The sequence below is a fragment of the Cucurbita pepo genome, chromosome 5 (assembly GCF_057944985.1).
Source record: "Cucurbita pepo subsp. pepo isolate OVF chromosome 5, ASM5794498v1, whole genome shotgun sequence".
Lineage (NCBI taxonomy): Eukaryota > Viridiplantae > Streptophyta > Magnoliopsida > Cucurbitales > Cucurbitaceae > Cucurbita > Cucurbita pepo.
The window spans coordinates 3,250,020-3,277,203 of NC_141802.1; the positions used below are offsets into that span (position 1 = coordinate 3,250,020).

At 35.9% G+C, this 27,184-nt stretch overlaps 4 protein-coding genes across 6 annotated transcripts; 1 reads left to right on the forward strand and 3 right to left on the reverse strand.

Moving 5' to 3' along the window:
• Positions 1-2,033: 2,033 nt before the first annotated feature.
• On the reverse strand, positions 2,034-5,067 carry LOC111795367 (uncharacterized). 2 transcript variants are annotated; one of them, XM_023677744.2, is made up of 2 exons: positions 4,485-5,048; positions 2,034-2,584 (listed from the first exon to the last, which is right to left on the reverse strand). In XM_023677744.2, the coding sequence occupies exon 1, from the start codon at positions 4,734-4,736 to the stop codon at positions 4,497-4,499; it is 240 nt and encodes a 79-aa protein (XP_023533512.1). In that variant the 5' UTR covers positions 4,737-5,048; the 3' UTR covers positions 2,034-2,584; positions 4,485-4,496. The 2 variants fall into 2 exon arrangements, with proteins under 2 accessions (XP_023533512.1, XP_086980211.1); XM_087124085.1 differs by lacking the exon at positions 2,034-2,584 and adding an exon at positions 2,908-3,050 and having other exon boundaries at positions 4,485-5,067.
• A 1,392-nt stretch (positions 5,068-6,459) lies between these two features.
• OVA5 (Lysyl-tRNA synthetase, class II) lies at positions 6,460-17,218 on the forward strand. The gene is made up of 14 exons (XM_023678390.2): positions 6,460-6,792; positions 6,897-7,115; positions 7,477-7,588; positions 8,706-8,814; positions 9,472-9,529; positions 10,206-10,274; positions 11,375-11,482; positions 12,155-12,247; positions 12,353-12,457; positions 13,130-13,336; positions 13,746-13,840; positions 14,727-14,817; positions 15,875-16,051; positions 16,780-17,218. Exons 1-14 carry the CDS (start codon positions 6,517-6,519, stop codon positions 16,870-16,872), a joined length of 1,812 nt encoding a protein of 603 aa, XP_023534158.2. The 5' UTR covers positions 6,460-6,516; the 3' UTR covers positions 16,873-17,218.
• Positions 17,219-18,421: 1,203 nt separating this feature from the next.
• Positions 18,422-21,597, reverse strand: ZKT (protein containing PDZ domain, a K-box domain, and a TPR region). Its single transcript, XM_023676790.2, has 7 exons — positions 21,069-21,597; positions 20,162-20,268; positions 19,890-19,984; positions 19,357-19,433; positions 19,137-19,257; positions 18,915-18,974; positions 18,422-18,820 (listed from the first exon to the last, which is right to left on the reverse strand). The coding sequence occupies exons 1-7, from the start codon at positions 21,473-21,475 to the stop codon at positions 18,683-18,685; spliced, it is 1,005 nt and encodes a 334-aa protein (XP_023532558.2). The 5' UTR covers positions 21,476-21,597; the 3' UTR covers positions 18,422-18,682.
• Positions 21,598-22,763: 1,166 nt separating this feature from the next.
• Positions 22,764-26,317, reverse strand: MED21 (mediator 21). 2 transcript variants are annotated; one of them, XM_023676351.2, is made up of 5 exons: positions 26,160-26,317; positions 24,752-24,968; positions 23,483-23,560; positions 23,342-23,393; positions 22,764-23,110 (listed from the first exon to the last, which is right to left on the reverse strand). In XM_023676351.2, exons 2-5 carry the CDS (start codon positions 24,959-24,961, stop codon positions 23,034-23,036), a joined length of 417 nt encoding a protein of 138 aa, XP_023532119.2. In that variant the 5' UTR covers positions 24,962-24,968; positions 26,160-26,317; the 3' UTR covers positions 22,764-23,033. The 2 variants fall into 2 exon arrangements, with proteins under 2 accessions (XP_023532119.2, XP_086980324.1); XM_087124198.1 differs by lacking the exon at positions 26,160-26,317 and adding an exon at positions 25,496-26,132.
• Positions 26,318-27,184: the final 867 nt, after the last annotated feature.

Sequence of the window (27,184 nt, forward strand, 5' to 3'; positions counted from 1 at the left end):
CGTCGTATTGCAGATGCCTTTAAAAGATTCCTCCTTTTTCCATTTTTACCCTTCTCTTCCCAATTCAACAAATTCCAATCATTTAGCTTTAATTTCCCTCATTTCACTCAACCCAATTTTTTCAACCTCATCAATTAAGAATCTTTCTTTTAATAATTACTAAATCCCCTCGGTAATTTTAGGTTTTACAGTTTTTAATTGTTACCCGACTTATAATTTATAGGTACAATGATTATTCTAATTTATTCGGATTAAATTTGGGTTAAAAAGTATTGTAACTTGAGCAGTGCTCGGTTAGGTAAGTCATAAAAAAAATGTCACGTTAAAAATTACATTTTTAATCTTGAATTTTAATTTGATTTAGATAATTGTTTTTTTTTATATTCACTAATATTTTGGGTATTATTGTACATGCTTACACTTCATTTATAGAATAAAAAATAGAAAATAAAATAGAAAAATAGAAAAAGAAAAAAGTGGAAGAAACAAAATTTAGTATTATTAAAGAGAAAGAGATGAACGTTATCAAATTGCCACTCATTACTCACTTTACAGATTCCCCAACACCTCCTTCCCACTTCAAAGTTACTTTTTTGCCCTTTCTTTTCCTTTTTTAAATATACTTATTATTTTAAAAAATCTTTTTTTAAATTCTCGGGTTAAAATGGAATATTATTCATTTCATTTTAATAAATTCGAAATTAAATATAGTTTATTTTTGTTTATTTGAATATTCTTAACTTACAACTAACCCTAAAGTTATATATACAGTAATGTTCGACAAAATTACAAGAAATAAAACGAGAAATTACTGATTCCTATATAAAGAAAAAGTGGGTCTCCCCGAGTTAATGAAAAAAATAGAAACCATAAGTTTAAAGTTGATTTCGGAAGGTGTAACCAATGAAGTTGATTTTGCAACCATTGGATTGTGACTACAATAGGTCAAACGTGGGTATGGATTTGGAACTCAACCCCATCCAAATCTAATCGAGTATGCCGACCAACCCCTAAAATTCAAAAGCTTGTAGAATATATAATTGAAAGTTCGTGAATTTAATAGATATTTTTAAAATTTAGAAACCAAATAAACACTAGATCTCCCCGAATTAAATTATGACTAGAAGCAAGCTAGTATATGTAATCGGTAGAATGTAAAAATTCATAGTCCGTCGCACAAGCCCTAACCTATGGACCAAATGCCAAATAAATACCCTACATTCTAACTCTACAAGGGCACTAGGGGTGAAAATGAATGAACAAAATGGAGGGTGGACCATGGGTGCAGCTAGTGCCCAAATGGTGGCGTGGAAGAGGAGTTAAAGCAGCGCCAATTGAGAGAACTCGGGTTGATATCATGTGGATCAAAACGGCTACTTTATATCTTTCGGAATGTTATCGTTTGGATCAAAAGAGACGCTTTCTGTCTCTCGGATTGATATCATGTGGTTCAAAAGAGCTGCTTTCTGTGAACCTCCTTTTGGTTTGCCTAAGATTAAGTCAACGATAATTGACATCTACTCTTTTTTATCACTCAGATTGATAACGTGTGGATCAAAATAACTGCTTTCTGTCAACCTAAGTTTAAGTCAACGATAAATGACATCTACTCTTTTCCATCACTCGGATTGATACCATGTAGATCAAAATGGCTTTCTGTCAACCTCCTTTCGGTTAACCTAAGTTTAAGTCAACGATAATTGACATCTACTCTTTTCCTCGAGATCATCAGTGATTTAAGTTTCCCTCGTACAAAAAAACAACAACAACAGCAGCTTTCCAATCATCTAAACAACCACCTACCTTATCAGATCTCTCTCTACTTTGAGAATTAAACGCATCAAGACATTTTGGACACCGACACGGCTGAGTTTTCTCTTCATGATTGTATAATGTGGACTTGGACTCAATAATTAGCATGTGGGTTGTGTTGGATTGGGCTGGGCGCTGTTTGTTTGCCGTGATTGGTGCCTTTTTCACAATAACATGTAATTACAGCTTCCTCTGTCCACAATCAAACCTGCAAAGCCTAATCAAACCAACCATCACCTCATGGATTATTAGCAAAAAGTGATCATCTTCCAAGCACTTTCATTAACAGACAGACATTCATTCATTCCTTATCCAATCATTTCTCAAATGATCCACACAATGTCGGGTCAAGCTGACCGACAAACCCCGACTTTAACGTAAGGCAACCTGAGCTGAAATCTGCAAACGCTCTAATAAAACGAACACCAATCTAAGAGTGAAAACACACATTTCTGGTACTCTTCTTTCACTTTGTTACCTTCCCCTGAGTAGGAAAAAATCATATTTACAAACTTAGCCACCGTGCGCTACTAATCCATGGATACGAGACAACGAGGTAAGTAACCAGATGGCTTCATGTGCTGTACATTATTTGGTAAAGCTTTTCAAAAAAAACAAGCAGATGTTGGAACTTGGAAGCGGGACACACCCGACAAGGGCCGTAACCGAATTGGTGAGGTCTTCGTATGCTTTTTGTCACAATCGCATTCACACAAAGCTTGCTAAGAACTGTTCAGATGCTAGAATGGGAATGCAACTCCAAGCGTCCACCCTTCATCAAACAATGAAACCACCATTAAATTGCATTAAAGGTTACACTTAATGTTATAAAAACAGAACAAGATGCCAGCAAGAGATCGAAAAAATATTCATTAGCGCTTCAAAACTATGCTTGGAATAGAAAAACCACTAGAATGTTGAACGAAAAGTTCGTCCAGACAAGTGCACAAGTTGCCACGTAGATCCACGTCACCGCCACGTTTATTTTCTATCCAATATTCTAAAAGAAAGCCAACACATCCTTGTTATATCCGTTACTATAATGACCAAATGTTGCATTTAGTTCGAGAAGACAAAGACGAAGAGAACATACATTTTAAACAAACTCAAAATTTTTCTTCCATAATCTTCCAAGTTCAAGTGGGGTCTATTTCATACTTGCATTACTTGAACCAAAGCCTCGTCTTCCCAAGTAAATGTAATGTCCTCATTAGGCACCAAGTACCTGTGGACTCCGACTGCAGAAATATCTGATTCATATTAATTTGTATTCATCTTCTCAATAGATTTATAGAAAACCTACAGATACTAAGAGGTCTCAGGTGTTAAGATTAGAAATGATGATCCTATATGAACACGGAGAAAGTCACAAGCCCTAATTTGGTAAGGTTCCCAAGCCAAACAATAGATTTATAAATTGCATATGTATACAACACACTAAACAAGGGAATGGACAAGGCCAAGGATGGCTTCCCTGCCCCCATTTCATTCCTCGTGTAACAGCCCAAGCCCACTGCTAGTAGATATTGTCCTTTTTGGGCTTTTCCTTTCGAGCTTTCCCTCAAGGTTTTAAAACGCGTGCACTAGGGAGAGGTTTCCATGTCCTTATAAAGAATGCTTCTTTCTCCTCTCCAACCAATATAGGATCCCATACCTCGTCTCCACAAAATTCTCCAGGATTGAGATCAAGAGTGACAGTGTCAAATGAAACCATAAGTTCAAATCCCTCGAGAGTTATTTCCTTCCTCTCTTCGTATTAATCATCCGCGTTTCAGAGATCTAACAACTTAAGCTTTTAGGTGAAATGTTAACAGAACATATTCAATGTTCTACAATGGTGGGAGAAGATAATATGGAAAATGAAAAGAAGGCTTTCCTTATGACTAAATTCCTACTCTCATCCACTCCAACCACTTTGCCTATAAAAACAACAAACTTATTAATGAAGCCATTGATCAGACCACTGTTCAATCCCTTGAAGAGGATCAAATTCAAGCCAGAGAGTAACAGATACAACATTATTGAGCAAATCTCCACCCAATAAATCAAGCATATCTGTGACATTTATGATGTGAATCACAAGGCAAGTGGTGGTATAATGTAACAGCTCAAGCCCAAGCCCACCGCTGGTAGATATTGTCCGCTTTGGCCCGTTACATATCGCGGCCGACCTCACGATTTTAAAACCGTTTACTTGGGAGAGGTTTTCACACCAAGCTGAAAAACATTAAAATTAAGTGGTAGCTGAAAAACCTCAATGAACACAACAAATTGAAAAGCATGAGATGTAACACGGAGCAGATACCTCAACCAACGAAATCAAATAAAACAATCATTACTTAAGAAGACGCAGAAGATGGTGTTGATTTAAATCACTCAGTTGACAAACTAGCAAGCAATCTTTCAATGCAAGTGATCGATGGTGTTATCTTAACTACTAGCTCGTTGTCGATTACTATCATACTCAATGAACTCTGACAAAAAAAGCTAGAAAAATGTCAGCGAACACATGATTATGCTCAGAAATGTCAAATCTGATGTTATGAAGACGAATCACGCATAATCGAATTGCGAGAAAGAAGGGGAAAAAAAAGGAATCCAGAAGCAGAAATTGACGAGTGAATAGTTGGGATCGCGCAATCTCATAATTGAAGAAAAGAGGGAGAAATTACCAGAGAGAGAATTCATTCGGATGAGGAATCGTAGTCGGAGGAGTAGTAGTAATAGTAGAAGGAACCCGGTGGAGGAACGCATAAGAAGGTCCATATAGAGAGGGCGAGGCGAGAGAGCTGTTGAAGAGGGTAGCTGAAGAGAACATAAAGAAGTTGGTGGCTGGTGAGGCGATCGGGAGATCGTGCAATGCATTGCGATGCATCGGCCGATAAATGAGCAACCGATAACACGATTAAGCTGTTAAATACCATTGATTTCTCAGTGGCTATCGCGATGAACACGATAATATGCCCGATTAGTGATCTAGTTCTGTGTTCTTCGACGGATTTGTGCTCTGTTCTTCAGCTGTGGCTTGAAGAATTCACCATCTCCGTTTTCCATTCGAGTTTTGACCCAATACACTAATTTCTTTTCCGAATTTCGTTCCACCACATATTCTTTGATCTCGACAGCGAAGCCACAAATCGGGCTTCAATTTTAATTCGATTTTCACAGGAAATTCACGAGTCAACTCGAGATTATAGCTTTGTTTTATCGGTATCTTGTTCGGTACGTGTCAAATCCTCGACGAAATGGGCCACGAGACGAGATTTGAACAGAATTGTGAAATTTCATATGAACATATGGACGGCAATGCCCAAATTTTATGTGGCTATTATATGTTCAAGTATGAAGTAGAAATCACTGGTCCAAGGCGGACTAGCCAAAACTCGACCCTACCTCGGCCCAACCAACTGCACCAATGCCCAATATAGGCCTTGTGTTAAGATGACCTATGAGTCCAAGACTAAAATGACCACCTTGACTAGGGGTGAGGCTCGAGGTGACCCAATACTTTTTGGCCACGTTTGAGCTTGCCCCTAACATAAGAAGACCCTTTTGAGCTCGGTTGGATGCCTTTTAGTTCTATCAGACTTAATGCAAATAGAATATCGTGAATCTAGTGGATGTAAGTTCAACTAAGTACTCGTCTCACAATTCTAAGATTTGTTTCTTTGTGTTTTCTTTGTTGATTCACACGTCGATGTTCGTACCAGCTATGTGTACGTTGACTATGGCCATGTCAATGTCTTTTAAGCTTTTTTAGCGAATAATTTTGTATTGAATATATATTGAAGGTGTGACCCAATAAAGAAAATCACATAAAGCAAAGAGAGTTGACCCCCCACGGGCTAGCGAAGACCCAAGAGTTTCAATCCCTCGAGTAAACGGTGGTTTGGCTCCTCCCTTCGGGGCCCCGCGTCCTCGCTGACACTCTTTCCTTCCTCCAAACGATGTGGGACCGTCCCCAAATCCACCCCCCTTTGGGGCCCAGCGTTCTTACTGTACACCGCCTCGTGTCTACCCCCGATTCGGAGAACAGCGAGAAGGCTAGCACATTGTCTGGTGTCTGGCTCTGATACCATTTGTAACGGCCTAGATCCACCGCTAACGATATTATTCTCTTTGGGCTTTCCCTTTCGAGCTTCTCCTTAAGGCTTTAAAACACGTTTACTAGGGGAAGGTTTCCACACCCTGATAAATAGTGGTTTGTTATCCTCCCCAACCAATATGGGATATGACAGAGAAACTAGTCGAAATTGGTTTAGGGCAAGTTGTCCAAGCAAAGACCGAGTCATCGAGATCGAGTTAGGCCACATGAGCCAACCCCTGAAAGGAATCGATTAAGACCACATTGAGGCTACTAGCTCTTAGAGGGCAACCCCCGATCGAAAACTTCTCGGTGAGTCACTTCCTTTCATCATCGAAATATTTCAAAAAGTTTGAATTTTGTAGCCTAATTTTTGTTACACTAAACCTCATAATAAATATAGATATAAGTTCTCTTGTTTTTTTTTTTTTTTTTTTTTTTTTTAAATATGATCATAAACTTATTGAAAATTTATTAAAATTATAAAAATAACAAATAGTGACGTCATTAATCAGTAAAATGGCGGGTCAGTGGCTCCAAGTGGAATTGGGGCATGCCATCGGAGTAGATAAAGCGCTGATTTGGGTAACGCGCACAGGAAGGAGGACGGAGTGAATCCAATGGAGGCCTTGAAGCTCTACGGGGCAGTATGCTCCCAGCCATTGTTCAAGCACCTCATTCGCTTGGCTTCTTCCTCTTCTACAATCTCCGCCCTTGCTCCCAAATCTTCTCGTTCCGCCCTCTTCATTCGTCGCTGTTCTTCCGCCGCAACCTCCACTGCTGGTGACGGAAAGGTCAAGCTTTCCGGCCGTAGCCGCCGTTCTTCCTCCTCGACTACTTCATCTCCTTCTTCTACGTCCGACAGGGAGGCGGTTCGTGCAATTCGCTTAAAGAAGGTTATTCTCATACCACTTACAAATGCACTATACTCCACCTCTTCCCGTCTATTTTCTTTCTGGACTTGGTTGAATGTGTTGGGACATTTATGTTGTTGTGTTAGGTTGAGGAATTGAGGAGCAAGGGGTTGGAACCTTATGCATATACGTGGGACAGGACTCATACTGCTAGTCAGCTGCAAGAGTTGTATAAGCATCTAGGCAATGGCGAAGAGTCTAATAGCGATACGAGTTCTGTGTCAATAGCTGGAAGGATTGTGGCTCGCCGTGCGTTTGGAAAGCTTGCATTTCTGACATTAAGAGACGATTCTGGTACAATTCAGGTTCGTATACTCGCTTGCTTCAATTGATTAACTTACACATATATCCACGCCATTGTTTCGTCAAGTCGCTGCTGGGATTGGTGAAAGTTTATGGAGTGCATATAAGATTACTGCTTGTTCAAGGTAGTAGAGTATGTCCTTTTAAGTAGGGGAAATTTTTGTTTTTCATGTTAGATGGCTGTGAACATGATTCAGAGATCATTTGACGATTGGTCTGTTTAATTTCGTTCTCGCGTAAATCCACGAGAATGACGTATTTTTAGTCATTTTTAAGTTATATCCATCATGCAGAGTCTTCTACTTCTGCTCTTCTTAATATAGGCCATGAATCAACATAATTGATTGACAATTTTGATTTCAGCTTTACTGTGAGAAGGAAAGGCTCATAAATGATCAGTTTGATCAGCTAAAGAATCTTGTCGATATCGGCGATATTCTTGGTGCACGAGGTTCAATTAAGCGAACCGAGAAAGGTGAGTCCTCGCGCTGTTGTTTCTTAATGGCTAGATCACATTTTTCTATTGGCATGAAAAAGTTTATGCAGTTAACTTCGGGAAGCTAGAGTCTCAGAAGTTAAACACTCATTGGATGTAGCTATTAAAAATAAAATCTAAATTTTCTTATAAATCTAATTGATATTAAGAGAGAACCTCAAGTATCAATCTTATATTAATCAGCCTGTTGCATACGAATCTGTCAGCCAAATTTAATTTAATTTTCTGTTTTTCAAGAAAGAGTAAAGTAGATTGCTCTGAAGGATTTGAGACGTGTAATAATTATTTTCATCTACACTGACCTTTAGTAGAGATTGGATGTTGAACTGTTTGTTATATTGTTTTGTCATTTCTTTGAAGCATAGGAATTAGAAAGAATCTCTTCATTTACATTTTTCCTTAACCATTATAATGAGAGTTGAGAAAGTAGTATTTTGAGACCACATTAAGAGTATTTCGTATCATACTTGGAACAATAAGAGAGAAAAGGTATGGGCAGACTTTTGCATTTTCATTTTTTAAGCTAGAAGCTATCATTCCAGTCTTGTTTGATAACCATTTTGTTTTTGGTTTTTTGTTTGGCTAAATTATAAAAAATACCCATGAATTTTGTATCTTGTTTTAAAAATATTTTTGAAGTTTTAAAAATTTCAGTAATACCCTTAAACTTTTAAAAAAATTCAAAAATACTTTTATTGTTAATTTTGAATGGAAACGGTTGGTATTTTATTATAAAAATACCCATAAAGTTTTAAAATTGTTTAAAAAAATAATCTTGAACTTTCAAAAGTTTCATCAATAACCTTAAACGTTTAAAAAAGTTAATACCTTTACTGTTAGTATATAGACGGAACGGTTAGTTTCACGTTTAAAAAAATATTCTTGAACTTTCAAGTAACATTAATACTCTTAACCTTTAAAAAGGTTAAAAAGTTCTCAAGTAACAAAAATCACTTAGCTATGTATTAATCTCTAGATTCCTTTATGTATATATTAAGCCTGCGGGGCATATGTTTTCATGGATCTGAACTGATTTTCCACATTATTAACGCTTGGATATGTTATGATTTAATTTTTTGTCCTTCATTTTCTTCAGGGGAACTTTCTGTTTGTGTGAATTCTTTTGAAATCCTGACGAAGTCATTACTTCCACTTCCTGACAAATATCATGGTTTAACTGATATTGATAAACGCTACCGCCAACGGTAACTTTTGGCCCATTTATTTCATTTTCTATTTCAAAAATATTAATTCTTGTGGACAACCATTTCTCTAAATATGTCTTTTGTTTTAAGAGTTGTGAAAGTCACATTTTGATACTGTAGTTGATTTGTCCTATTTTTGGGGGCTCATGTCCGACATGATATAATGTCATTAAGTAAGAAATGCATATCATTGAATGGGAATATTAATTTCTATTGCTTGTTGATGGGTAGAAAACCTCTCAATATTTTCTGCCGTAGAGGTTGGCCTGATTTTATATCATCAATTAACCGAAGGCTAGTGAAAACAACTTGCAAAATGGGAAACTATTGTTTTTATGTGTCTTCCTTTTTGTGAAAACCCTCAACGATTAGGATGAGTATTCAGGCCTTCTTATAAAAAAAAAAAAAAGACCTTAGGATGTCTTTTAAAATCAAGTTGGCTTCAAGGGATTTCTCATCCCTTCCCTTTTTTAATATATTATTTGTTTCTGATGAAAAGATACCTACTTTTTTTTTTCACTTGTAATTTTTACTTGTCTAGATATCTTTTCAATCTTATGAAGACACTGCACTTCAAATGGATAACGTGCAGTTGAAATATGCTTCAGCTCAATATCTCATTTTCATTGATGTCATATTTACATATTTTATTTTCAGGTACGTAGATATGATTGCGAATCCTGAAGTAGCGGATACATTCAGGAAAAGAGCAAAGGTGATGTAGGCTTAGCTATTTCTTGTTAGCAACTTGCAGGCATAATTTTGTTATTAAGCCTATGCATTGTATTCATATCTGTCAGGCTTGCTTTGAGGCTTGAGAGTGTGGACATGGCATGTAGACAATGTGATCAAATATAAGTTGATATATTTAATTTTCGTTCTTCAATGTTTAAAACAAGTAACTGGACCAGTCTCATATATTTTTCAGTGCTTTTAGCAATGACTGTGAAACACTTAAAGATATACAGATTTTTTTATCAGTTATAATACGTAATGTTCTCTTACATTTTGTTCTTTTTCGAAGATGTCTCCAAATCACCAAAAGGGACCTAAAATTTTGTACTCTCCTTTCTATATCAACTCTAGTTCATGCACTTTTATGATAAACCTTGGGGAGTTGCCTTCTCTCTTGTAAATTGCATCAGTAGCTTATTAAAAAAGAAAAGAATGAAAAAGAAAACAATAATGCTAGGTTCTGTTATCAATTTTTGTCAGCAAATGGTTAGGCATGTTAGGATCTCTACTTTCTCTAGGAGGTTGTAGTTTGAACCCCTTCTCCCATACGTGATGTGTTGCAATACTTTTAAAAGTTAATTTTTTTTTTTTTTTTAAAATAACAAAAGTCAAGTACTTCAATGTGTTGAAATCCTTGCTATCTCTTATTTGTATAGATAATATCAGAGATTCGCAAGACTGTGGAATCATTAGGATTTGTTGAGGTTGAGACTCCAGTCCTTCAGGTTTGTGAATATTCAAGCTTCATTTAAATTATATGTAATTTATTAGACCTTTTAATTTTTTCTGAAGAAGATAAATTTACATATTTGAAAATTGAGGTCAATTGGAGATAATTATTCATCCAAAACTCATTGACATGGATCCATTTTTTTTACACCGAACATCTGAATCTCTTTTGGTTGCTTGGTTGGCTCCATGAACTATTTTTGCTTTAGTTGATGAGGTTCATATGTGTGTACACATGCAGAAACAAAATTTCATTAAGATTTATATTCATGTATGTCTCTTTATGATCCAAGTAGCATTGGGTTTCTTAACTTGGATTTTGGCTCTGTTTGTCTGTATTGCCTTGATTTTTTTCTTTCATTCTTCTTGATGGAAGTTTATTTTCTCATTCAAGAAATATATGAAGTAAATTTGACTCCGTTTACTTGTAGTTGCCTGTTGATTGTTGCTCATTTTGGACATTAATTTTTTTGTAAAGCATAACTATCTCTACTCCTCCCTCTCTTTCTCACTCCCTTTCTCCTTCTTAGTAACTGACAACGTCCTCCTCCTTTTAGTTAATATGATCACAACTACCCCCTCCTTGTAGTCTGTTGCTTTGTAAATAGAAAATCGACCTATAGCTACTATTTCCGCACCCCCTCTTCTTTTTTAGCCTTTTTCAAAGATCTAGCCTTTTGTTTTTGCAGCTTCCCATTTAATGGTACTTTGTACGAACAAGTTTTGACAGCTTGCAATATGATGGAAAGCTGAGAAATTATCTTATGGCAGGCCTGAATTACATTGCTTTCTTGCCTCTGAGAAGCAAGCATTTCTTCATCTATCTATGTTAAACCTTATATCCATTATCCAAATCACATTGATATTATTTGAGCTAGTTATTTCCAGAGAAATAATATTGGTTAAATATGTAGGTATCAAATTGTTTATTCGTGAGACTGTTTACTTGATCCTGATTGTCAGAATGTTAAAGAAGTAATTTTTAAAATTTTGGATGAATCATCATTTTCTTATATGTAATGTTTAATTTATAAATTTAAGTACCCAAATATAGTTACTTTCTTGTACTTGGTTTTTGATTTGTTTAATCAACTAGGGAGCAGCTGGAGGAGCTGAAGCAAGGCCTTTTGTCACGTACCACAATTCCATTGGGAGAGATCTGTATTTAAGAATAGCTACTGAGCTCCACTTGAAAAGAATGCTAGTGAGTTATCAATATTTAACTTTTTATATGGTTGTACTGAACAGAATTTCAGATCCGCTATTTTATTACTAAGGCCCGGTTTGATAACCATTTGCTTTTTTTTAATTAAGTTTATTAGCACTACTTCCACCTATGAATTTCTCTGTTTTGTTGCCTACTTTTAACATATGATTTTGAAAACTAAAAAAAAAGAATTTAAATATTTGTTTTTGTTTTTAGAATTTGGCTAAGAATTCGTGTATTTTCTCATGAAAGATGAAGACTATTGTAGAGAAATGGTGAGAAAACAAGTCTAATTTTCAAAAGTCAAAAACCAAAAAGCAAACAGTGATCACTTAGACAATGATGGTTGCTAAGTATGCAAACTGAGTAACCTATGGCTGTGATTGATGTTCCAAAGGTGTGGTGGTATAAATTAACTTGCAAAAAACTAGTATCATGCTAAGCTTCATGTTCTCTGTTTATGTTGTTGCTATCCCCCCCCCCCCCCCCCCCCCCAAAAAAAAAAAAAAAAATGCTTGTGTTTGCATATTTATGCCTTTTTCCCCCTAATGCTAGCTATGTTGTCGTTATTCTTTTTTTCCCCTTAATTTGTTGAATATAACTCTTTCTTTATCAACATATACAAACTTATATTTATTATTTAGATGAATATAGTATTGTTGGTGACAGGTTGGTGGCTTCGAGAGAGTATATGAAATTGGACGCATATTCAGAAATGAAGGACTTTCAACTCGTCATAATCCTGAGTTTACATCTATAGAGGTAAGCTTTCTTTTGATCGTTCCTTGCTTCTGTCCATGTGGAAACACTTTGAAGGTGAATCTTGCAAATGAAGCTCTAATCAATATTTTATAACTTGATTAATAGATATATGAAGCATATTCAGATTATCAGAGTATGATGAACATGGCAGAAGAAATTGTTACCCGTTGTGCTCTTGCTATTCATGGGAAACTTTCAATTGATTACCAGGTATGTCCAGTTCAACTTTGAACACTCTAGTTTATTGCCATGTGGATTTTGAGAAATCTTGTTTGCTTTATTTTGTAAAATGAAAAGTTGTTTTACAAGTTTTGAAATTTTTCTTAACAATCAAAGAGAATTTTAAAGGGTATCACTTAAAGGAGTTTTGTAGATCAATGCTATAAAAGTTCCTTGGAACTTTTTCTTGAAAGGAATAGAAGAACATTCCAAGACCTTTTTGTAGATGATGGTATTTTTTGGCGGAGGGTGAATGGTTTAGCTTCAACATGGAGCTCATATTGTGTCTTTTTTTTTTTTTTTTTTTTTTTGTGTAATATATATATTTTAATTGTCATCTTAAGCTATAGGTGGCATAGATGTCCATTAGTAAGTGCTTTTATGCAAACTCTTAGACAAGTTGTGAGAACTTCTTATCCTCTCTCTTGTATTCTTTCGTTTTAATGAAACTCATTTCTTATAAATAAATATATAAAGAAAACTAGTTTTAAGGAGAATTTGATATGAAAAGTCCCCGTTGCTTCTCATTTTTCTCATTGGAGCATGTAAATCTATCTTTCTGCTCTGATGTAAAAAGTTGCACACCTTTACAGAACATTCTAGCTGGTGATTGTCAATTATATGAAGGACCTTATACGGTGGTTAATCCATACATCTTTGTAGGGAGTTGAAATATGCCTTGAAAGGCCTTGGAGGAGAGAAACAATGCACAACCTCGTTAAAGAAGCCACTGGGATTGATTTAAATGAGTTTGGAAATGACCTTAAAGTTGCCAAAGAAGTTACTTTGAGGACCATTGGGGATACCCTTGAGTATAAGGACAAAACTTCTATTGAAGCAAGTCAATCAATTGGTCACCTTCTATCTGAGGTTATGCTCCATCTCTACCTAGGAACTTTTAACTTTACACATGTATGTTCTGTTAGAATATGTTAGTCCTTTCTTGAAGCTTCACAGATGCAATTAGTCCGTTTGTTTGGATTCATTTGTTGTCATTTTATAACTTCTCCACTTTGCAGCTTTCATGTGGGCGTCGATAACTTTCTTCTTTCCTTTTGTAATAGTTAAAAGTTATATCTGATAAATTGGATGATTTTCTCGTTTCTCTCTGTCTTTTGGCCTATATTCTCTTAATTTGAAGACTTTCTTGTATCTTTCTTGTCTTAGTTTGGGCTCCTTTGGCCTATGTCCATGCTTTGGTGTAATGAAATAGTCATCACAGAACAAAGAGTTGTCTTTATTACTTTAATTCTTATGGATTTGCATATTATGTGTCCAGATTTTCGAGCTTATTGTAGAACCGAAGCTCCTTCAACCCACTTTTGTGTTGGATTACCCAATCGAGATATCTCCTCTGGCAAAACCTCACAGAAGGTATGAAGCCCACGTGTTGGTATTCTATGTTTCTAGCTTAGTGTTTCATGTATTTTTAATGTTAGGGGTGTAAGGGAAAAACCGAAAAAACCACTTAACCCGACCGAAACTGATATCGGTTCGGTTTGGCAGCTGGGGTTTTCAAATAAAGAAAACCAAATTTTTTTGGTAAGCCTTGGGTTTTGAAAGGTTAAACTGAATATAACCGAGCCAGTTGATAATATTTGTATTAAAAAGTTGGACAACATATCAAACAATGTTAGTGAAGTTGTTCGCCTGAAAGTCAGGCTTGTAACCATAAGGATACGCATGTATATATCTGTTATCCTTCTGGCACCTATGCCCACCTATCTTATCCCAACCATGAATCACTGGACTGAACCGTCTTAAACCATCGGTTGATCGGTTCGGACCGGTTTAGTTCAGTTCTATACATTCCTTTATATATCTGACGGTTCAGTTCCAGTTTTACACTCAAACCAAACCAAACTGCTTACACTCATACTTAATGTATTGAGATATTGGAGGGATGACAATATTCCAATCTCAGCTATACCCTTGAAAGAGTTTTGTCTTTTTATTTCTTATGATCTTGTCTTGCTAAGTAGTTCCTATTTGGGTTTTTATTTATTACCTGGCCTTACTGAGAGATCCAAGTAAATTATTGTGGTGCATAAACGTAGATGCTCGTAGTGTTTAGAATATGCTGTGTGTCACAGTCATACATTTTCAACCATGCGGTGTCGTGATCATGACACGCTCAAGTCAAGCCTTGACCTAGAAGCTTTCGGTTCCTTGATTTTTTTTAGCTTGTATTCTTTGTACTCTTTTTTAATTCTTATCCAGGAGGGGGTTAAAATGTTAATTTTTTCTTCTGTATTATTAGGCATGCTGGGTTGACAGAAAGGTTCGAACTTTTCATTTGTGGTCGTGAGCTGGCCAATGCATTTTCTGAATTGACCGATCCTATCGATCAGGTAAGAGTTAATTAAGTCAATTAGTTATGCCAGAGGTATATGTCTGATGAAACTTTTTACTGTTTAAAGTTGGAGTGCAGAAGGTCAGAGGTCTCGTACATGGATATTGATTCAAGAACTCTACTATCATTTTGAATTCTTTGTCTTCATTCAATATGAAATTGAAACATTTCATAGATGGTATGAAATTATCTCCAATTTGGTTTTAGGGACAAGTCTTTCCGTTAATCTAGGGCCCCTACCTTCTTTCCTCCACATGTTTCAAACTTAGATTTGGTGGGCTAGTCCGAGAAGATTTCTAGTGGCCCCACAATGTTACAATCACTTGGGCGTGGCACTCAAAGGCTTATTCATGGCCTATAAATTATTCTAGAAGTTGGTACTAAGCCATGGTCAACACTCGACACTAAGTGAAAGGAACTGATCGCTAAGTTTTCTGCAACAAACGAGATTTCTAGTAACTCTGGACTCATGCCTCTTGTTGTTTTCTTGGCAGTAACACAGTCTCCTGTGTACCCCTTACTTCCTTGAAATAAAATTACCATAAATAGCGACTTTCATGGGGGAATACTCCAAATCCATTTGTAGATCAATATACGATTTCTTTCCTTAAGGTTGCTGGTGCCTACTGCCATCTTCATTTTTATTAGGAACTTTCTTTCATTCCACCAAAAGGCTTCCAGTGTTGAGAACTTCCCTAGCCTGGAGAGAGTTCCTTATTTTCTTACCAATAATATTAGTCATTTTCCTCTGCATTTGAAGAAGAGAGAAAATCGTTGGCATACAAGTCAAACTGAACTGGATAATCTAAAGCCTTTTGAAAGATAACTTTTCTTTACTTCGTTAAATCTTCTAGAGACTCTTCCAGTCAAAGGGTTACCAAAAGAAATGGCTTTTGGTTTGGACCCAACTCTTCCGGTCAAAGAGCACCATTTTCTTCGTGCTTAGTATGCTCATGTGTTATTGGTTCATGTCATGTCAACAAATAATAATTTTTATTGTAAAGTTATAGACTGATGATTGGAAAGATTTTCATGTTTATTTTAAAAAATGGCAGAGGGGTCGATTTGAAGAGCAGATTAGGCAACATAATGAGAAGCGTGGTGTAGCTGTTTCTGGAACAGACGCTATAGATGGAAGTCAGAAAAAAGACGAGGATGACTCTTATGAAGTGACACTTGATGATGACTTTCTTACAGCTCTGGAATATGGAATGCCACCTGCTTCTGGCCTGGTATTGTTATCTTTTCTCTGTCCACTTTACTTTATCACGTTTTGGATGACATCCCTCAACGAAACTGCTATTGAAACTCTGGCTTGCTCTTTCCTTTGAAAAATGGCCAACGAAAATCTTAAATGGCTATTTCTTAGATGCTCTGAAGTTTTCATATCTGAAAACCAGTTGCTGAAGTCTCTTCCATTTGCTTGCTAGTAGTCTAGAATTATCAAGTGCATAATACAAATTACAAAATCAGAACATTGTAAATTTGTACGCAATGTTTGGGACAGACGTTCGAGCTATAATGAAATTGACAGATTTTCATAAGAGTATTAATGTAAATTAGAAAGAAAAAAAAAATGTCACGTTACCTACATCTAGGAGATTATTGGAATTTAAAAGTAAAAATTCTACATCACTGTAATAGATTTTAATTTCTACTAGTATTTTGTCAAGGATAGTTAAAAATATATTTCTTTAAACCGGTCTTGTATTGTATTATGAAAAGTTTATGTTCACATATAGATATATCTTCCTCGATGTAGAGATTAATATTGAAATATTGGATGTTATCAAGAAACATGGAGCAGGAGGAGCTATTATCTATGTAATTACGGTCTTTGTTAGCCGTTGTTCCGATCGAGCACTCTCTTTTTTCTTATCAGATCTTTTTCTTTTACTTTGCATGGTTAGAATCCCATTTCCTTTCTGTAACTAAACTGATGAAAGAACTCAACTTTCAGGGAATTGGAATTGATAGATTAGTGATGCTTCTGACAAATTCTGCAAGCATTCGAGATGTAATTGCTTTTCCAGTGCTTAAAATCCAGCAGTAATGTTAGGAAAGGTGACGGGGGAGAGGCTCAATGCTTGTATATCTAAATTCCATGGCTTGTTGGATCGTGGGAGCAGTTTTGAAGGTATGAGCTCAAGTTTATGCATGCTACTTAAGGTTTACTATCCATTTCTGTTAGCTATTTATTGCTGTAAAGGCAATGGGATTTTAAGTTTATCGTTAGGACGAGGGCATTAATCAATTTTGTGTATTGGATTGAGATTAGAGACTAATAAAATTAATGTATGAATTGACTTCAGTCATTTAAAAGCTCTGGATGGTTGAGTGTGGAGGACTTCAACCATGTGTACCTTTATCTGATTGATAATGTTCGTATTTACTTCTGATTTGTTCCATTTTAGTCATGCTAATTTACAATGTACTTCAAAACTTAAAATTAGTCTTTATTGTTAACTTTTTTTTCTTTAAACTTGATCTCTATTGGCATTTTCTATTTAAATTTATGAAATATGTTTACCTTATGTTTGTGTGAAAATTATTATTATTATTATTTGTTTAATTTCGATATAAAAATATCTTCCTACTCTTTTGTGTGTCTTTCTCCCAGTGGGAATAGAACAGGGCATACTCGGCTGTGCGTTGCTAGAAAGGACATATCTGGCTTGCTAGAAATAATATATAACGTACTACATAGTTCAGGAGAGAATCAATCTTCAATTCAATAGTATGCTTAATTTACTCCGTTTTTTTTTACCATAAAATAAGTTGATCTTTGCTTTTAGAAGACTTTATTATGTATTCTCTCTGTTGGATGATAAAGTCCTACATCGACTAATTTAGGGGTTTATAATCCAGGAATACTCTCTCCATTGGTGTGAGGCCTTTTGGAGAAGCCGATTGCCTTCTAAGAGGCTTGACTCATTTTTCTTTTTGGAGTCCTTTGTTCGACATTCCAAAGTACGCCTCCCCTTAATCGAGGCTCGAATTCTTTCGAGTCTTAGTCATTTTTTACTGTCTTCGAGGGATAAAAAAGAGTCAAGGTAATTCATTATTAAGGAAAGCCGAAACATTAGTTTATAGTCGAGTTCACTGTCAGGAAAGACGAAAGAGAAAACCTGAACCGGAACCGATATTATAGTCTTTGAATGAAGGGAGACGACACGAAAGATGAATGAGAGTTCACTGTCAGTAAATCCTCTAGAGTCATTCTTTAACTGATCTTTCTCCTTCACCTTAACAGCAGCGTCAATAAATTCTTTTCTATCCAACATAGGGGTAAAACGTTATTCGAGGAAGACTTGACTCCTTTTCTTTTGGAGTTCTTTGTTCGATATTTGAGGATTTACCAATTTATTGTAGCATGACTAAGATGATATTGTCCACTTTGAACATAAGCTCTCATGACTTTGCTTTATTGTAGCATGACTAAGATGATATTGTCCACTTTGAGCATAAGCTCTCATGGTTTTGCTGGAGAGTGTATTATTTGATTATAAACTCATGACATTCGCTAAATTAACCAATGTAGGACACTTTCATCCAACGCTCTACATTCGTCACAGATTCTACATTCGTCAACATAGGGAAAGTTAAGATAAGAGAGAGATCCATAAGTTAGACCTTTTCAACATTAATCAAATCCAAACAATATGCTCAACACTTCAAGTACTTCAAGTCATGGTGCTTCAATGAGTATAACTTCACTAATAAAACGTAAAAGAACAAATTACAACAAATTACATTGAAATTTTTTCGGAAACTATAAGCTTGAATCTTTAAATACTTTGATACAATATGTGAACAATAATTTGAATTACTTAATAAAAGATAACTATAAAAGAGTCTGGTTTTTATTTCTTGAAACCGAATAGCGACTTTATGGCATTGATGGCATTCTCATTGATAAACGACTCATCAAACCTTTTCAGAAGAGTCTCAAATTCCTCCAATGTCCTCAAGTTTGATAGATCAGGATCCGTCCGAATTCTCTGGCAAACATTAAGAACAATGATTTCACCAAAACTTCTCCACATATAATTGTCCAGGGCATGTAATAACTAAATAAAACGAAGTGGCTGATACCTTGAAGTCTTCAAATCCTGCTGCCAAGGCGTCTTCAAGTGCGGATAGCCCAGCTTTTAACTGTTCGAAAAGTATGAAGGTACACTAATCAGTCATTCCCCATTTTGTGGAATTTTGGCCAGAAACATGCATGGTTGCTTAGTTTAAGATGTCTCAAAAGTCATTCTAAACGAACTCTAAATTCAATAATAGTTTACGAAACGATTCTGTATAAACCATTACCTCATTTAGTTGGGAGTAACAGCATGCAACATTGTAACTGGCAACTGATGCTTCGTCTGGAGTTGGTTTGGATCCCAACACTGACTCAAATTTCTCTAATGCTTCCTCATATTTAGCGTTCCTTGAGGGAAAAGAACAAAAAGAAAGGCGGGGTTGGACATTGTGTGGGCACAATTTAGTAAACAATAGAAGGGCAGGGCAAGTTGGATATGCAACATACTTGTACAGACGTAGTCCTTGGCGCAGGTCATTTTCTCTGCGCGCTTTCTGCTCCTTCAACCTCATGGCATTTTGCATCTGTAACAATTACACCTATAATATGTAAATAATACAGCAAACCTTTTCTAATGCATTTTTCTTCTTCATTCCGGTAGTTTACTGCAATTATAGATGCCCAGCTGGTTGAACTCTTTAGAATGGATGGTTTTTCCTTTTTAGATAAGAAAATGCGGGCAGGGAAAAAGTATGAACTGGGTGTCCATCAGAAGTCCACAACTAAGGAGATCAACCTTAGGTTCACTAAATACCCAACGGTTAACATGTCCCAATAGTCATTACAAAATCCGAAAAAGTGATTACTATGACCCCGTTTGATAACTATTTGATTTTTTGTTTATGGTTTTAAAAAATTGGACTTGTTTTTTCACATTTTCTTTATAATAGTTTTCGTCTTTCTTAACTAAACATTTGGATTCTCACTTGAATTCATAACTTCAATATAATATCATTAGCTGCTAGTAAATGTTCACTTACTTGAATTTCTCTCACTTTATTACTAACTACGCCCGAGTTTCTCTCTGCTCTGATTAACTCCTTTTCCGTCAACTCACCATAACCATCTGTCTTTCCTGAAAAACAATCACACACAATTTACAAGGATCATATTTATAGATAAAGTTAAGAGAAATGCTAATAATAAAACTCGGATTTATACAGGTCATCAGCCAATTTTAAGAAAAGTGATTTGTTAATATCTTTTGTACTTCTATTCGTTATTGATTTATTGAGTACGATTGATAACTGACCATATCTCTTCTCCATTTTCATGAGTAATGGACCAATTCTTTGCCGAATTGTATACATTGTCCTTCCGTATTCAGCAGCAGGCCATATTTCTGTCCCAAACACTGCACTGCATTGATGTAACTATTCTTTTATCATATCCCAACCATGGAAGAAAAGCTGCAAATGTTTCTGCTAGGAATGTTCTTTACACATTTTCATACTAAGCCAAGTCATTCTTTTCTTTTCCCTTTCTCCTTTTAGTTTACTTTGGGAAAAAAATGCACGACACGACGGCAACAAGACAAAATTTTTAATCATACATCATATAATTCTCCTTTGAACAGTTGAGTGAATGAAAATCTTAGCCTGTGGGAAAAACACACGACAAATTTAAGAAGCCTAGATTTTTTTCTTTTTCTTTTCTCCATTTTATTTCTTTAGCATGAATACACAAATCAACAAGAAGAAAATTTTTCAGTAATCATAATTGACCCTTATCTGAAGCAGTGGAGTCAATCCTACTGTGTCACGAAAATTATTCATTAGATTTACTTGAACTTTTCAGCCTAAGCTTGAGTTGAGTGATCATTTCAAGCTGACAAGGGAGAGACAAGCAGATTATGTGATTTAACATAGTAACCATGGTTTGTACATGACAAAATTTGTTGTTGTTGACCAGGTGATCATGCTATCTCGTTGTCTCATCCAGGCGCCATCTAGTATAAACTAATTTTAGACTACCAAAGAAAGCATCAATGACCCCTGCATCCATCATTCTACAAAATCTTACAGAAAACGCAACAAACCACGTCCTATCATTTTCATTTCACAATTCAAATTTCTAAACAAGCTCGAATAAATAGATAGGTCAATCGTTGATGATCATAATGAGCAAGATTTACAGAGCAGAGATAAGGAAAATGATACCTGGTAGCAATAACTTTATCCCCAACCGTGAACAATCCCGTCTTATCGGCAGCACCACCAGGTGCAATGGCGTCGATATAAGTTCCACCATCTCGTCCCTTAACAAATTTCAACCCATAAGGCTGCTCCAGTTCCACTTCATACTCTTCATAAGGTTGGTCAGCAACTGTGGAATCAGCATCGGATGCTCTGACGACGAAATTTGAAGGTTTAAGTGAATGAAGGCTCGAAAAGGAGGTGGCGAAAGAGAGATGAAAATGAGAATTGGAGAGAAAGAGTTTGGGATGGGAACAGCATAGTGGAAATGAAGAACAAAATTTGGGGAGTGGCTGAGAAGAAGAAGAAGAAGAAGAAGAAGAAGAAGAAGAAGAACATAGATACAGAGTGGTGGGCGGAGCCAGAGACATTGTGGAATGGAATGCCCTAGTTTCAGGCCACAGAGCTCAGAGGGGAGTTGGAGATAAACCCATTTCTTCTGCAACTGCAAGGCTGAGAGCGCGCTCTGTTCTGTTGTGGTCTTGGGAAGGAAGAGCCCCTCGGATTTCTCTGGTCCAAAATAACAGAATCGGATGAGCCTCTAATTGCACCCAATAGGATCCTGCCACGTAGCCACCTTTTATTTTATTTTTTTTTTGTTATTATTATTCTGGTTTTAGGATTTTCGTCTATGGTCCATAAATATTTGATTTATGGAAGTTCTAAAATTCATATTTTTAGTGGTCATAATATGTTAAAACTTTAATAACTTCATTAAGCGAATCAAAAGTTATAGTAGTAATACTCGAGTACCTAATTTGTATACTAGTACTGGTAACGGCAGATGTCAAGTACTGGTACGTTACACTCTGCAAGAACTTCGAATCATTCTCCTCATCAGAAATGATCTGCTTGCCCCGAAATGACCTAGCCCAATAGGGAAATCCCAATGAATTGGGCCTGCCTAACCGTAAAGGAGGGTCCGGTCACGAATGTCAGTAGTTCGAGTTTATTTATCTTAAAAAATATATATTTAGGAAGATAAGATTACGGTGTAAATGGAAGGAGTCTAATTATTTTGTAGTACTCCAACTTTCTTCCATCTCTCTTTCCCTTTTCTTCTCTAGTGCACATTGTTTTCATTGTCGCCTCAATAGAATTGGTGTCGAACAATGTACTTAATATGCAAACTTTGGTCTAATCATTTGTTTTTGGAAATGATTGTATCACGCCAACAAGGTATAATCAACCTATTAACGGCCACATCAACATTCAATCAACTTAGCTATCAACTAATGAAATTATTTAAAATAATTTGCCGATAACAAAGTTGAACTAAATTCAGTATATCTTAATGGATAAGGCATCTTTCGTTTAATCTCCTCGATAATTATTGAAATAAAAAGAATCAAATGTATATTTTCACAATCCAATATATATGCCAATGATGTATATAAACACATTCATATTCATTTCAAAGATGCATACATAGCTTATTACAACAAAATTATAATTTTAATATTTGTTTTAAACTTTAACCCAATGTCAACATAATTTAACAATAATTAACGCATAGAATCAATAGAAATTTTTTTAAAAAATGTTAGAGATTCAAATCACCCAAAATGTTGTTTCACTGAACGAAAAAAAACGAGGTCAACCGACACTTATAAATATAAATAAGTCGATATTTGTAAAACAATGGTACAAATTATCAGCTACGAAGGCTATATATATTAGTTACGAAAATTGCAAATACATAATATATTGCTAACTTGCAATTACTATGACAGCTTTGAACATTCGCTAGAAGCTAAAGAGAGGCAATTTGGGGTTAGGCATTATGAATCTTCTACCGAGTTGAGCTTAAAAAACGATGAGAAAATGGACAAAGTGGCGCAGAAAATTAACACACCTGTTCTAAGTTGCATTAAATTAGGAAGAAAGGAATGAATGCATTTGATTGAGCTACTATAACCTTGAGATCTTTCAGTCTGCTTTCTTCAAGTTCAAGCAATTATCTGCAACTTGGCTGAAAAGCTCCTGAACCTGTTTTAATTCCTTCTCTGCAACAAACAATTCCGAATTCCATTAAGAATGTTAGCTTGTGTAGCTGTGGCCAAATATCAGTAGTATGGAGAGAACACGAGAAATTTCGCCCTTACGACGAGTTGGTCAAACCCTAAATGAAACCATACAGTAAAACTTCCAATAGGAAGTCATTCTTGGTGGGCCCATAATTTGCAACTGGGCATGTTGTAACTATACACAGGCTAACGAAGAAAACGAGATAATACCTGCTGCTTCTAGCTGCTTTTGAAGTTCTTGACCTGCAGCATCGTTCTCGGCCTGGATAACAAGTTTTGAACGTAATGAGAACTAAACAATACAGGAATTCTTGGTGTTATATCAACATTAGCATATGAGAAGGCTTATACCTGTAGTTCTGCAATCCTTTTCAACTGCTCTTCTTCACCTCCATCAGATAGAGGCAATGCTGCAACTAATACATCAAACTGTGCCAAAAGATAATAACAACAATAGTTTCAAGAACGGCACATATGTTCAATTGGATTATATATAAATGAAGCATGGTCTCAACCCTTTCTTTTGTACAGAAAGCTAATAGTATACCAGTTGGAGAGGAGAGAGTAAAAAGGAAAAGAAAATGAGAGAAGGAATGGAACAATCTGGCTCCTTGTAGAATCACATCTAGAAGGCACTAAAATGCTACCAGAACTGGAAAACATCCAAACATTTCTATTACCCAAAAACTACACTGGGATTTTCTCAAACGTAATGTGGACAGACTCGTCGATTTTATAAATTCTACATATTCCATGGAAAAAACTGTTGAAGAGAACAAACCTTAATTCATTGCTACTTTCAACTCCATTGCTTACGAAAATCAAAATCTCTCAGCAAAATTTTCTAAATAAAAAAAAGATCCAGATTTTAGTCAAATACAAGGTTGAATAGGAGATTCCAAAAATATGAACACGCTTAATAGCTCTTAAAAGTGCGGCTAAAACATATATACAGTTAAAAGCAAAGAATAATTAGAAAAGTTTCCGTAAGACTTTGGCTTATTGCTGATCTAAAACACCATATTTGCCCAAGTAGTATCTGAGGTTGGAAGGCAAAAATAAATTGAAGTTTCCAATACCAAATTGCTTCCTTTGATGGATATACAATAAATCATAGCATTAGAACTAGTATGCCTCTCAAACAAGTAGCGGGAAATCTGTTACTTTGATATGTTACTACCCCATAAAAAACGCAATAAAAGTTATGAGCGGCTGAAAAGCAGGAAATCACAGTCCTGTTCGTCCTCAGACAACACAGGTTCAGATTTAACATTAACTAGATCTAACAAACGAGCATTTGAGGGTGAATGAATTGCATCTCTTCCAATATCATCAGGTGCTTCGAGTAGACAGTTGATTCTCAATTACTTATCCAGTAGATAGAAAGCATGTAAAGTTAATCAATCTAGGAAACTGACATTTGAAAAAAAAAATGGCAATCTAAAATCTCCCCAAAAGGAAGAAGAAAATACTTTCTTGATGTTTCGACCCACGAAAAAGTAAATAACAAGAGGCATATGCATCACATACATATTTTCCACCCCAAAAGTACAAGAACCAATGAACTACACACTTAGCATGAACAACGGCAAACACAATCCTGCAAAATAAAAATCATACCTGCTTAGCGGCTTTCACCAAAGCGGCACTCATTAGCTTGGGCTGCTCTGCGAAGTTTGCACTGTCCTCTGTAGGTTCGTGAGGCGGAGGTTCGGGGTAATTAGGAGATAAACGAACTGGAGGAGCATCTCTCTGCAATGTCCCAAAAGTATTGAAAGCTAAAGCAGCAATTGTATTGACTTGTTCCTGTAGTTGGGAAATAATGTCCATTTCGAACCTTATCCCCCAGAAGAATTGTCCAGAAAATGATGAGAACCAATAAACATATCAAGACAACTAAAATCAACATATCACATTTAGGAACTGACTGAGTGGGAGTCCAACCTATTTCTTCCAATATAATCCAAAAAAAAAAAAAAAAAATCTGAAATAGCATCATAAACTTGGTAAGGAAAGTTTATAACTCGTAAGAAGACTTCACATCCGACTTTAATTGCTGAGAGACAACGTTGTGGAAGAAAAACAACCAATTCAATAAAAGAAACACTGAATGAAATACCTCGAACCATAGTTTCTCAATTTAATTTATTACAATTGAAGAGACTAGGAGTGAGTCAATAGGTTCGCAGGTTCTAATCTGGATCTTGTGTTTGGTTGCTCAAGTAAATGATGAAATCACGTCAAATATAAGGAAACAGTATTAGAGGATCGAAATCAAAATTGTAATGACGGTGATTGTAAGATGTTAGATCTGTTTATCATTAATGGATAAACCAATTCCAATTCTCACAAAACTGAGCTCACCGAAAACCTTGAAAGAGCAGCCAAGTTGGATTATGCCAACGAAAAAAGTATCAGTGCCGTACCAATACCGCAATAATCTATACTATATAGGAAAATCGTTAGTTCCCTTCCTATTTTACTCTATGCATTTTCTAAAACTTTTTATGGCAATTACATGAAGTACAAAGCATATAGATGGCTTTTATTTCCAGTAAATTAAAAGTATGTTGAGTGATTGATTGATGTGAGTGAGGAGAATTTCAACTTTAAAAAAAGATTCATTGTTATCTGCCAACTATAATCTCCAAATCTCCAAATCTACAACTACAAGTATGGTTGAAAGTTGTTGGTCAATTAAAATAGCTTCGCCAAGCTAGGGATTAAAAAAGAATTCGATAATACAATAACTTACTGATTCTCTCATACACAAAGAAATAATTACGCTGAACATTTCATTGTCGCAGAAACAAGACAGATGTACAGATGATCAAGCCTCAGTAGACATACTCAACGAATCTAAAGGCAAAGCACGCCGCAGTTCGTCTATTGTCATTTCAAAAAATCAAAACAACTCCATTTTTTCCTTATATAATTCCTAATTTGAGTTTTTCAAGCGAGAAAAAAGGCAGAGATGGAGAAAGGGAGAATATCGGTAACATCAGAAGAGTATAAAATCAGTGCAAACCTGAGGGAGGCTGCGGCGGCAGCACTGACCAGAGAGAGGCGGCAGCACTGACCAGAGAGAGGCGGCGGCGGCGACAAGGATCGGACAGAAGCGGTGGCGACACTGAACGGCTGAAAGGGAGGGGGAGACGACGAGACCAGGCGGAGCACGATAGAGTAAAATGAACGTGGAAAGGGTTTATGTATATATTTTATTTATTTATTTATTATTATTGTTATTTTCTAATTTTACGAAGTGGGCTGAATTATTGCAATGGAGATCGAATTAAACCTTAAATTTTTATTTTTTTATTATATATACATTTTGACCTAATTTCAGTTTTATTTTATCTAATTAAACCTTAAAATAAAAAAACATTTATTAATTAGTAACCGGTGATAGCCGGTAAAATAAAAAAACACATCCAAGTTGTACTTAATTACACTTAATTAAATATTCTTTTGTAATAATTATCTTATATATATTTATAAAATTTTAATTATTTAACCAATAATTTATTATTATTATATAAGATTTAGAGAAGATTTCATATAAAATAATTTATTCTACATAAAAGATATTATGATTTTTTAAATATATATGAGTACTACATATTTACCATTAAAAATTTATATAATTCTATAAAAATCTTCCCTTTTTAGGCTTACATGTGACCCCTCACGAGTAGATATTGTCCTCTCTGAACTTTCCCTCCAGACTTTGTTCTCCTCCCCAACTAACGTGCGACATCACAATCCACCCCCTGGGGTCCAGGGTCCTCGCCGGCACTTTATCCTTTCTCCAATTGATGTGGGACCCTCGTCAAATCCACCCCATTGGGCCCAGCGTCCTTACTGGCACACCGTCTCGTGTCTACCCCATTTGGGGAATAGCCCCATTCTCCTCCCCAACCAATGTGGGACATCACAATCCACCCCCTTGGCCCCAGGGTCCTCGTTGACACTCTTTCCTTTCTCCAATCGACGTGGGACCCCCCCGCCAAATCCACCCCTATTGAGGTCAGCGTCCTTACTAGCACACCGTGT

What these genes read in the sequence shown, in the direction of transcription:
- LOC111795367 (XM_023677744.2), bottom strand. Translation starts at nt 4,736, where the DNA reads ATGGTATTTAACAGCTTAATCGTGTTATCGGTTGCTCATTTATCGGCC.
- OVA5 (XM_023678390.2), top strand. Translation starts at nt 6,517, where the DNA reads ATGGAGGCCTTGAAGCTCTACGGGGCAGTATGCTCCCAGCCATTGTTC. An exon ending in TTGAGACTCCAGTCCTTCAG is followed by an intron (nt 10,275 to 11,374) that starts GTTTGTGAATAT and finishes TTAATCAACTAG; the next exon opens with GGAGCAGCTGGAGGAGCTGA. An exon ending in TGCCACCTGCTTCTGGCCTG is followed by an intron (nt 16,052 to 16,779) that starts GTATTGTTATCT and finishes CTCAACTTTCAG; the next exon opens with GGAATTGGAATTGATAGATT.
- ZKT (XM_023676790.2), bottom strand. Translation starts at nt 21,475, where the DNA reads ATGTCTCTGGCTCCGCCCACCACTCTGTATCTATGTTCTTCTTCTTCT. An exon ending in GATAAAGTTATTGCTACCAG is followed by an intron (nt 20,269 to 21,068) that starts GTATCATTTTCC and finishes ACATCAATGCAG; the next exon opens with TGCAGTGTTTGGGACAGAAA. An exon ending in GTTACTCCCAACTAAATGAG is followed by an intron (nt 18,975 to 19,136) that starts GTAATGGTTTAT and finishes CTTTTCGAACAG; the next exon opens with TTAAAAGCTGGGCTATCCGC.
- MED21 (XM_023676351.2), bottom strand. Translation starts at nt 24,961, where the DNA reads ATGGACATTATTTCCCAACTACAGGAACAAGTCAATACAATTGCTGCT. An exon ending in AAAGGATTGCAGAACTACAG is followed by an intron (nt 23,394 to 23,482) that starts GTATAAGCCTTC and finishes CTTGTTATCCAG; the next exon opens with GCCGAGAACGATGCTGCAGG. An exon ending in AAAGCAGCTAGAAGCAGCAG is followed by an intron (nt 23,111 to 23,341) that starts GTATTATCTCGT and finishes TGTTTGTTGCAG; the next exon opens with AGAAGGAATTAAAACAGGTT.